Source organism: Micropterus dolomieu, linkage group LG20, assembly GCF_021292245.1.
Source record: "Micropterus dolomieu isolate WLL.071019.BEF.003 ecotype Adirondacks linkage group LG20, ASM2129224v1, whole genome shotgun sequence".
NCBI classification, from domain to species: domain Eukaryota; kingdom Metazoa; phylum Chordata; class Actinopteri; order Centrarchiformes; family Centrarchidae; genus Micropterus; species Micropterus dolomieu.
The window spans coordinates 17,955,538-17,967,264 of NC_060169.1; the positions used below are offsets into that span (position 1 = coordinate 17,955,538).

At 42.6% G+C, this 11,727-nt stretch overlaps 1 protein-coding gene across 1 annotated transcript in view; it reads right to left on the reverse strand.

The window, feature by feature from the left end:
• sbf2 (SET binding factor 2) overlaps positions 1 to 11,727 on the reverse strand; it is a 53,524-nt gene that overhangs the window by 4,091 nt on the left and 37,706 nt on the right. Inside the window, exons 18-28 of the mRNA XM_046033258.1 lie at positions 10,296 to 10,549; positions 9,032 to 9,204; positions 8,681 to 8,754; positions 6,187 to 6,382; positions 5,478 to 5,605; positions 4,272 to 4,447; positions 3,911 to 4,044; positions 3,612 to 3,813; positions 2,914 to 3,110; positions 2,444 to 2,584; positions 1,149 to 1,232 (exon numbers count right to left, since the gene is read on the reverse strand). Of these exons, the coding sequence (XP_045889214.1) occupies positions 1,149 to 1,232; positions 2,444 to 2,584; positions 2,914 to 3,110; positions 3,612 to 3,813; positions 3,911 to 4,044; positions 4,272 to 4,447; positions 5,478 to 5,605; positions 6,187 to 6,382; positions 8,681 to 8,754; positions 9,032 to 9,204; positions 10,296 to 10,549 (1,759 nt within the window). The remainder of the gene's footprint in view (positions 1 to 1,148; positions 1,233 to 2,443; positions 2,585 to 2,913; positions 3,111 to 3,611; positions 3,814 to 3,910; positions 4,045 to 4,271; positions 4,448 to 5,477; positions 5,606 to 6,186; positions 6,383 to 8,680; positions 8,755 to 9,031; positions 9,205 to 10,295; positions 10,550 to 11,727) is intronic.

An 11,727-nucleotide genomic window follows, 5' to 3' on the forward strand; every position in this document is an offset into this window, starting at 1 on the left:
ATGGTTCTGCTCGAGGTTTCTGCCTCTTAAAAGGAAGTTTTTCCTTGCCTCTGTCGCCTAGTGCTTGCTCTTGGTGGGAACTGTTGGGCTTCTGTAAATATCATCACAGAGTACGGTCTAGACCTGCTCTTTTATGAAAAGCGCTGTGAGATAACTGTTGTTGTGATTTGGCGCTATATAAATAAAATTGAAATTGAATTGATAGCCCTGATCGATCAGAACTCCATTCAGAAAACAAACATTTTAGAAGCTATTGTCCTGCTGACTTGCTGACAAACCTGACAAAGCATGAATTCATATGTTTAACAAATCTGCATCATGTTGTAGTTATTTCGGCATCAGTTAGATTCGTTTATTGCAATTAAATCACAGCAAAATGTTTACTTTGAGTTCATACAGCTGTAGTAATCACAGGTTGTATTTATTTGCGTTTTCGTGTTGTGCGTTAACGTTCAACAGTTGTCCAGTGTAAAAAACCAGCGCTAGGAAAGCGTAGCGAGGATTAAATTTGCGTTGTTTGTGAACACACCTTAACTGTATCCAAAATAATTAACTAAAACGTAACTAAAAAGCAATTCTTCGAAATAATTAATAATAATTAGAAATGAACACAATATGTATTATATTCTATTATTACTGGGTGTTGTGTTGTAAACTTGAATTTGAACTTGATGTTAAATCACTGTTAGCTTGTAACTTTATGACCTCAGTAATCAACGTCAAAATAATACAGGGTTCAGTTAAAGAAGTCCTTTCACCTTTGACCGTCATCTGATGACAGTGACTAACACCTTAGGCATGCATGGACACCATGTACAACATCTGGCTGAGACAAAACATTACTGATCGTTTCCTCGGAAGTTTTCACACTCATGATGATGTGTCAGCTTAACAGTACATTAAGTGAGATTACATTCACAGTAATGTTCATTTGACATGAACACTGCAGATCACAATAGAGTTTATTTTTCACCATTGTGATTATCTAAAATGTGAGCAAAATGAACACATGCCCCTTGTAACCTTTCCCCAAAGTGACTGGATGATGCTTAAACACTGGACCTAATAGTTCTGTTGAGTTTTGTATTTCGCCTGACAGTAGGAAGATACATGACATGTAGGATAGGAAACAAGAGTACAACACTCACCTCCTCTGGTAAAGCTGTTTGAGAATGGGATGTCTAAATGGACAGGAGCCATCTTTGGCATCCTGGATGTCCTCCTGTCACTGCCTGAAGCCAAAACATTCACACAACACACAGGATGGTTACAACAAGTGTCAGATTAGGAGACAGGTTCAGGAAGGTATTAGTGCTAGCACAAAATCACAAACAAGTTGACAAATGTTGATGCTCAACATCTAGCAAAAACAACACTGGTTGCAATGATTAGTTATGTCTTTTGGCAGTGAACTCATTTTTATGTTGCAGAATTGAGCTAAATCCAATTTTCCCATTAACTGAGCGCTTTAAACACAAGATGCATGATGTTGAAATGTAGATAATTCGCCTTTTGTGTGTGTGCATGTATGTGAGCACCGTGGACACAGCTTCAGTACAGTGCATGTGTATGTTGTCCAGTATGTTCAGGATACAGGCAGGAGGAGGTGAAGTCTGAGGAGATGGATGAGCTGGCCAGTGACCCCAGGTTGTCCTTTGATTCTTACATAACCTTTTATTGTACACATTTCCTTCCAAATTTTACCAAATATCAGATACAGTATTTCTCCCACACAGTCTCTCTCTGTCAGACAAACACACACACACACACACACACAAAGATAAGTAGGTGAAAAACAACCGCTGACCAATGCAAACACAAAAGGGAAGAGGAATGATTGCCAAATGACAAAAATAATTCTGGAGAATGCAAATCTGCAGTTTTTCTCTTTATCAGAAGGATTGAACTCTACGTGGCCTCTTGTCCCTTGCAAACAAATTAAATTCTTTCCCACAGCGGAGCCAAGGCCATCCCACAGTAAATTCAGGTCAGGTGGGAGCACGGGCAGTCAGGTGACGTAGCTTTGTTTGAGGGAACTAATGCCCAGAGTTTAGCCTCAAAGGCACAGCTTACTGAATCCCTGCAGACTCCACTAATCCAACACTCTTCTGCCCTGTTTGCTTTTGACACACCTTTCTCACGCCCAACCCCTTTGAAAAACACAGGAGTAACTGATTTTACATTGATGGCTGCATTCCATTTAGGTGTCCCAGTTTCAGAGCCCTGACACATGCAGGCTCACTGGTACTGCTTAGCGGGACACTTAAATGGAAGATCTAAAAAAAAAAAATCTATCAATGTAACACTAGAATTTTGGTTCACATATAAAGGGTCAATGATTTTGAAATTTTCCCAGAGGGCAGATTAAAATAGGCAGGTAGAAGAGACAACTGTGGTATTTAGTCTCACCAAATAAATAAAAATGTTCACTGTTGCAGTGTACCTGGTGAGAGGCCTATGAGGGAGCGGTTGGACAGGGTGTTGTTTCCGTTCATTCTGTAGTAGATGGGGATGGAGTTGAGGATGGCTTGTAGGTACTTCTCTTGTTCAAGACTACTGGATGAGTCTGAGGATGACGCAGGGGCTAAAGGCAGAACACAACACTTAATTTAGGCAGAAAATAATTACTTTTTTTTGTATCATCCCTTTGAATCACAAGCCACATTTCAAGTGTTTTATAAGTAAGCTGTCAAAAGGTTTTTCCTTGGCTTTTTGTTTCAGGGGGCAAAGCTGCACAGGTGGTAGAATCAATGTTAAAAGATGAACTTCAATGCTACAAACAAAAACACTGCAAGCTAGTTAGCTTCACTTAGCTCGCGGTGATCAGTTAGCTAAAGTAACACGTTAAAAGTAAAGACAGCTATGACAGCTGTGCCTATAAAGCAAAACCTCCGAGCTGCTGCGAATGCACACCTGTTGAGGATGGGTTCTGAGACTTGAACAATCCCACCACACTCTTGCCGTGGAAGCCTCCTGAGCGGAGCAGCACCGCTTTGGTACGGGGATGTTTCCAACACACAACGGGCAGACGGTTGTGTCTGTAGCAGCGTGCCACTTTGTGTAAACTGCTGTCTTGTACTGCTTGAGGAACCACCAACAGCCCCGGGTAACTGACAGAGAGAAAGAGAATAGAAATCTCAAACTCACAAGTACATTTACATTTACTTATTTGGCAGACGCTTTTATCCAAAGCGACTTACATTTGAGTAGTAGTAGTAATGTCTACCATTATTAACTCACCAGCAAAGCCATGTGTGCATTCACAGAGATGCAGCTGAATAAATGGTCTCTTGCAGCAAAGATCTGAGTGGGATTATGTCTGTATTACTCACAGCATGTGTGTTTTTGTAGAACAGACTGACTCTGAATCCAGCCGTCTCAATTAACAAGTCAAACATCTGTCTGCCAGGTAAAGGAGGACTCCCCTCTGGCCTTTTGAGATACTGAGGCTTACAAAGCTTCCCGCTGCAAATCCTGGAAACTAATAAGCTTAGTGCTGCTTTACTGCAATTAGTAGAATCGGCATGGATCAGCAGGTTTCTGAACTGTCTTGAGGCACATGTAGAACAATTTATCTTTAAAAGCAGGTATCTAGCGTGAGAGGTGTGTACCTGCGGCAGAGGGAGTAGAGTCTGTTCACGGCTGTGATCCTGAACTGCTCGCCTGACTTGGAGCGAGATGAGCTGGCGGTGATGGTGCCCAGGCCCAGGCGCTGGTAGTCACGGAAACAGGACTGCTCCACTAGCTGCTCCATGGTGGACTTCTCTGATGCTCGCAAAGTGCTGCTGGGTGGCGGCTCACCATCGTCCGATACTGAAACACACACATGCACAGGTTGAAATCTTTCACATTTTCATCAGCCTTTTGTTCTCCCTCTGTCTCCACAGCAACCACGTGTCATTTCTCTCACTTGAAATGTCATCATCCTCATGCCAGGTCATTCTGCTGCCTCTGTCGCTCTTCTTCAGTGTGGTCTGGCTACCCCGGCCCATGGTGATCTTTCCGGCCCTCTTTGCTCCCTTGACAATAGTTTTGGACAGTGTTCTGCGAGGAGTACAGGGCAAGCGACGTAATTTAATGTGTGCAGTTTCAGCATCAAGGTGGGAGGATATTTCAACATTTCCAGAGAAGAAACAAACTGCTGAGATATGCTTTTATTTCCTCTAATATTTCAGATGGCAAAATCACTTCATCACAATTCAGTGATGTTTAGCAGATTAGCCAGTAACCAGTAAGTCGAGAGCTTGTTGCTGTAAAGCTGCACCACAAACCTGAAGCCAGTGTTCCTCTCTTTTTGCTTTGGAAGGATTAGCTGAGGTGCCGTTTGTCCTGCTGCAAAAGCAAAGGAGCTGAAGATGGACTGTGGGTAGCGGATCCTCTGGAGGTGCTTTCTGAAGATCTCCACCATCTCTGAGCTCACCTCCTCATCAAATGCCACCTTTATCAACTGTGAGAAATATTAGCGAAACTGCTGATTTAACGACACAAGCAACAGATCATATTTACACTGGATTCTAATTCCCAAGAGACATGTGTCAATGCCATCTTTAAAGGTCGGGAGCATCTCAGTGGGTCAGAGTTGTCTGTTTTTCACTGCTAAGATTCCTCTCTGTTTTGCACCAAAACATTTGCTGAAGTGTGCAAATCTGACCCCGAGATTGGTAAAACAGCCCACGTGAGGTTTCCTCAATGCATACCCCCACTCACACTCATCCAGTGAGTGTGGAAGCACAACAAAATTAATAGCTGGGGTTGGCAACGTTGGAGAACTAGCAAGAGAAAAAAGCTCACCCCCTCCCTTTAGGCTTCCCTCTAAAGCCACTCCGCCAAAACACATTTTTATGTGCAGGGAGTGCACGGGCAGGTCGGCAGGTAGGCCTGACAATTATTTAACTTGGACTGAATTACAGTCCTGCAACAGCCACACAGATACTGGATTATTTAAATTTCTGTGTTAGAGCATTTGATTTATTGATTGCTGTTGGGATTTACAGAGAATTTCAACAATATAACAAAAAAAGCTTCTGAAATAAATTGCCTACTCTAGCTTTAAGCGATGTCCACAGTGGCTAAGCGACCTACACTCCAAGACCACGGCAACTTTTATTATCTGTGTAAGTAAAAAGATAGGAATGAACCATAAAAACTTTTATAGCAGTACATCTAAAGACTAAAAACACATACTTGGCAGGAAATTGCTTTTCCTTTTGATTCTAAGAATCAAGCTCATATTATGAAACACAAGACAGTTGGTAAAAGATGTGCCACACTGATTGTTCATTATAACTTCAAATGTTACTGTTTATATATTAGTTTGAGCACTTTGTGAATCCTCTGGCAGCCCAGTGAGTTAACAAAGTTATTTATATTACAGTTAATATAATAATGTGAATTTAATATCTCAGAAACATCAATAACTTTAACTTGATGACTTGTGCGCATACTGCACTAACATGAGAGTGTGTTTCAGTGTTTACCTGAAATGATGCAGAGCGGAGCTGCAGGCCTTCCTGCATGTTCTGCTGCAGCTGGCTCTGGATGCTGATCTTCTTCTCTTTGGTCAGCGTGGACACTGGGAATGCTCTGATCACCGCCTGCTCCCCCACTGGACACATTCAGTAACAAAGATCAGTGTCACATTATTGAGATGACCGGTGCAGCATCTTACTAACACTACACACCACCTGCTAATAACTTCTGTTTAATTCTGCTTTATACTATTGTTAGATAGTTGACAATACAGAGGTGACAACAAATGAATGAAGAGAGAGATGGGGAATGAACATAATTTTAATAGTGTAGAAAGATCATCACAGTGGTGAGTATGGTTTACCAGGGTAAAGTCTGCTGCTTTATTAAATCATAATGAGAAGGCATTGTTACCTTGTTGTTGTAATTTATGATGATAACAGGATCATTCAACAGATTAGAAAATAATGTTTTGTTTGATTTGAGCAGAAAAAGATAGCATGCTTTAAATAAATGGACCGAATTATTAGTTTAAATAGTTTTTATTATGTGATGAGGTAACAACTTAAAATGCGCTGCTGTCCAAGAAAAAAGGCATTTTTTGTCAAAAGAACATAAACATATTTTTTAACGTTGATAATTTGCGAACACATATAAAAAGTGAATTTTCATTTTATTGAGACCTAAAAGCTAGTGTTGCTGTGGTTCAGTATTTACCCAGAGGATCATGGGGGATGCCTTTGAAAATGATGCGGTATGTGGTGAGAAACAGGGCTCCCTCTGCTGGCAGGATGTGTGGGCCCCCCAGGAGGCCTCCAGTGGCCTCCTCCCTGCCGTCAGGGTCCAAAAGAACCCGCAACCCCTCTGACACAAGCTCCTCTCCAGGAAGCAGTGCTGGACGCAGAATCTTAGGCTGATGGGGAAAAAACATAATAACACGTTATACCCAGGGACAGAAGCATAAGCACAAACTGTATCTGTCTATGAACACGTCTGAGCTTCAATTTAGACATTTTTCACTGCCAGTAACTTAAGAAACTCAAAATGAGAGACTCAGAAAAAACATTTGTGTCAGTGAATCAGATTTGAAAAATCATCATAATGTTAAATCACAGCACCACATGCCCTTGTTGGGACCTATTTGAGCTTCACATGGACGTCACCATTAAAAAACACACATCGTGCAGGCACACTAAGCATTAAATAGCATTCAAAAAAAAGAAAAACTTGCCAACAAAAATAAATCTGTACTCCCCGTAGAGCCCAATTTACCATTTCAACCCCCAATCATCTGTTTTTCAAGTAAGAACTCTTCTGTTTATTCAATGTATTTGTTATAGAGTAACAATTTGTTTTCACTTTATGTTTTTCTAAATTTAAACATATGGACACTGACTGACATGATGCACTTTAACTTGTAGAATAAGGCTTATTAAACAGTTTGTCGATTCTTATCAGTTATTTTTTTTTCCCCAGTGGGGCGGACTCAAGCTCACATATGTGAAAGAAACTATAATGCATTACAGATTTTATTTTTAATGCTGCATATATTATTCTGCTTACTTAATCAATCATTTTAGGATGAAAACCCATATGTAACAAAAGGTAGTAGAATCAGTTTAAAAGTAGCTGTTTGTGTGACATTACTGTGAGCAATCAAGTTAAGAGGTTCAGTTTAAAACAGTAAAAATCTTGTATATGCAGCACGTTTCATATTCTGCATGGGTTTGGAATCAGTTTCTGTACACTTTCAAAGAAGAAGTTAACGGCGCTTCTAAAGAAAGAAGAAGAGAAAACACATAGTGTGTCCCTCATATGATATGCACTACTAGAGTGTTGACCGCATTTCGGTGTTTTCTCAACAAAACACTTATGAACAAAATTTTTCTACTGCATGAACTGAAATAAACACGTCTGCACCCTGTGTTGCTTCGGCTCCTTCTGGCCTCCAAAGCCAGAAGAGAAACACTCAGTTGTTCCACTGTCACAAATACGCACGAGGAGGGACATTAGATCATTCACAGCATTTCCCATTAAGGCCATAGCCAACCTGGGGGAGTGGAGGTCTGGCCAGGAGATAATAAGAACTTCTTGAATCCGTCCTTGAATAGACAGCGAGACTGAGAAGAGAGTCCCTCAGCACCTCATTACTGCTGCAAGCTCAGCTTCTTATTAGAGCTGCACCTTAAATGCCTTCATTGTTTTTCTTCCGATGTTATTGCTACCAATACTACTGCTATTCCAACTTGTCACGAATCTAGAGCACGTGTTGTTTACACACTTTAGTATTTTTTTGGCATGCTGCTAGCTACTAGATGTCCAGGATGGAAGCTTTGTCCAGCACATAAACGTGTGAGAAGTTAGCCACAAGGTACAGCAGACAGACTGCTCACCACGGTCTCCAGGTTGCTCCCAAGGCAGTACTGGCATGGTGTTTGTCTGTGTGAATGAGTGTGTGTAAGAGTATGAGTGTTTGCAAGAGGAATTACCAAGAACTGGCAGAAATACAGCAGGGTCCAAAAAACCAATTGGTAAATCTAAGAAATATGATAAGGACCTAAACACACTGGACGAGATTGGCACTAAACTAAGAGTGAGGATACTGGATACTGTGCTTAAAATAAGTATATTGTAGCAGAGGTTCAAAGTGGGAGGCAGGCCTGCCCAGGGGGGCTCCAAACTGTTTCAGGGGAGGCTTGGTGAATGGAAGTAAAAAAAAATCCTACTTTTTCCAAGCTTTGTCTGAGGGAAGGCCAACAGTCTCAGACTTTGAAAACCTCTGGTATATAGTATTATGACATTTAATTCTGGATGCTTCTCTTGATGTCGCTTCAGAGCTAGGCCTGTTGCCACAAAATCTCTGAACAAGGGTTTCTTTCATCATCGACTTCTGAAAAAGTAAAACGTGATCCAGAAGTTTAAAATCCATATTCCTAAATCTATTTTATCTAGCACTTGTTATTAATAAAAATGTACAAGCTAACAACAAAAATGTATTTGTTAGCAGTACAAAAACTACAGCTCCCACACATGAGTGTTTTTAGGTATATTAAACGGCACTGTAACCATCATCCTCCATTCACTTTGACCCTCTACACAAAATATTTCTGAGCAAGTTTAGATTTACAAAAAGGCTAACCCTGCCATATTATTGCACATAGACTGCATGTACAGCTTAAGCTCCAGCAGCCAGGTGTAGAGCGACACTCACCTTCTGAATGGGAGGTAACCTCCTGCTCTCCCTGTGAACTGCCTCTAGAGCCTCCATCTGCATAGCCACGATGCCTACGGGTCACAAGTTGGGGTAAGTTACCATATGTGCGCACACACAAGTGCACGAACAGCTAGTACTGAAAAACACATGTACGACCACATGCCCTTACAACCAGGAGAGTGTATTTACAGATTTTAAGGCCATTTAACATGTCAGGAGTTAATCAGCTCAGAGGCCCCCGCTGCTGTTGGCTTGAGCTGAGAACACACACATCCAAGGGTTACTCTGTATAAGCTGTGGAAATTAGGACAGTGGCAGAGATGTGAATGAACACCGTGAGCGCTGTACCTGGGATCATGCTGTGCAGGCTCTTGATGTGTTCCTGGGTCACTCCGCTCTCTGTGCACACCTTGTCAATGAACCGGGCAACAAACCTCACTACAGAGTTGGCCACGTCGCTGCTCTCCGAGTCCTCAAACCCGCTTTCTGTGTCAAAGCTCTCTGCGACGCTACCGGCAATGCTGTAAAACACACATGGAAATGAGAAAGGTCAAGCCACCATGTCCAGGAGGAGATCTGATCTAAGGGCTCAGTTGTTGTGTGCGACAACAGACATGGATTTGAGGATGCACCGTGATAAAGAGCAGTGAAAGCGAGAGCCTGGCATGAGCTGTGCGCGATGCCGGCATCAATCGCTTAGACTCTAGTAGCCAAGAAGAATGTTTCACATGAGATGGTGATGCAACCTGAGAGCGATGAGATCCAAATGTCCTCAGTGTGAGAAACAAACAACTCTGGGGCAAAAATGAAAGAAAGAAATGAGAGAAAATTTCCACACAAACAGATTCTTGGCCGCAGAATTTCGCTCTCGAGTCATTAAAAATAGAAACAAAACACAGAATTAAATAACAACACTGTGTTCTGGGGGCTATTGGGGAATAAAACATGGATTTTAGAACAACATGTTTAATAAAGCTCAATTACTGCCTATCACATACATTTTAATATTAACATTGTGCTCTTCCGACTATTAAAATGTAACTACCTGAAATATTGAACCAGAGTCTTTTGGCTGCATGCCTTTCAATTCTAAGAAAAGACATACATGGGGGATCTTCCCAGATTTGTTCCACTTACTGCAGAGCACGGGAAATCACTTCCACTTTTGTTTGGTTTGGGTGAGTGCAGTGTAGTAAAGACAGTAGAGAAACCCCGAGAGCTTGAAACTCCCCAACAGAAGTAAATGAGCATCACTCGGTTTTGTGCAGTAACGGACTAAGCCCACAGGATGAATGTGGGCCGGAAACAGGAGAGGTACTGTGTTCCATTTGGCTTAATAGGAAGGTATCATGTAGACTGTGAGTTACACCACATCCACCCACATGCTTATCATCACCTTATTATGAGAGGTACACATACTCCCAAATCATGAAACCTTACCTAGAGGTTTCCTCCAGATAAAACTGATTGTTCTACCTTACAGATTCTGTGTACAAATCTATGTTTGGTCTTTGTGGATAGTAAATACAGAAAGATGTTAAACAGTTAGCAGTTTGTGCATCCTACATCTTGACTCAGAGAGTGAACCCCGTTGTGCTGTTGCTCTCCTGACCTGTTTGTGACGATGCTGTTGCTGCCGCTCTCCCAGTCAGCGACAGGGGTGTTGCGGAGCAGCTTGTTCTTGCTCGTGTCCAAAGGAACTAGCAGGTAAACCATGAGGCTGGCGTAGTGGATGGCCTGGCTGAAGACAGTGCTCTCCTCATTCTTCACCAGCTCCAGCTGCTTCTCCTTGCTCAGGCTGGGCCATGAACGCAGCTGCTCTGCCGCCAGGTCCATGGCTGTGTGCTCCTCAACCCTGCCCGCATCCTGGAGAAGTCAGAACAAACAGCTGGAGTTGAGTTTGACATTTTTGGCTTGCCCTCTTAAAACGCAGTATCATCTAATTATATTGCTAGCCACAGAGTGTTGGCCTGCAGAGTGGCAAATGGTGCAACCCGGTGCAAGTCCATCCACTTTCTGCCGCTCATCCAAGCCGGGTTGTGCTGGCTGAAGGTCTCCTGCCCACAAGCACCCTGATCAGATGCCCAAACCGCATAAATTTTCATCCAGCTCCCTCTAGAAGTCTGAGCTCCTTACTTTATCTCCCAGGCTGACCCCAGGCCCAGTCTCTTTTGTTCAGTCAAAGCTGAAAGGTGAGAGTTGGAATGTAGATCATCCCATAAATCAAAAGCTTTGCAGGTCCAGTGCAAAAGTGCCTGCATTACTGCTGACACCGCATCAATCAGACTGTGCATCTCACGCTCCATTATACCCTCAATAGTGAACAAGACCCCAAGATAACTGAACTCCTTTGCTTGGTGCTGTAACTCACTCCCAACCTATAGGAAGCAATCAGCCGTATTACGGCAGAGAACCATGGCCTCAAACTTGGATGCTCTGACCCTCATCCCAACTACTTCACACTCAACTGCAAACCTCCCTAGTTTGCCCTGAAGGTCACGGTCTGATGAAGCCAAGAGAACCACATCATCTGCAAAGAGCAGAGAAGCAATTCTGAGGTCCCCAAACTGGACTATCGCCTCCCCTCGGCTGTGCTTTTATATTTTGTCAATGAAGATCAAAAACAGAATAGTAACAAGGGACAGCCCTGGCGGAGCCCAACATCCACTGAACATGTTTGACTTCCTGCAAAGAATATGGACACAGCTCTCACTTCTCACTCCAATTATAGAAGTAGTACTAAGGCCCCTGGTACCCCATTCTCTCGCAGTACACTCACAAGACTTCCCGGGGGAAACAGTTGTAGGACTTCTCCAAGTTCACAAAACACCGGATGGGCAGACTTCCATGACCTCTCTTGAAATCCCTGCAAAGGTAGAGATCTGGTCTACTGTTCCTCGACCAGTCCGGAATCAGTATTGCTCCTCCTGAATCTGAGGTTCGACAATTTATTATCTAGTGACCCCACAAGAGTTATCTCAAGATCCACCAATCCCCAGGTTGAGAATCACCGAACAGATAAACACACACACACACACACACAC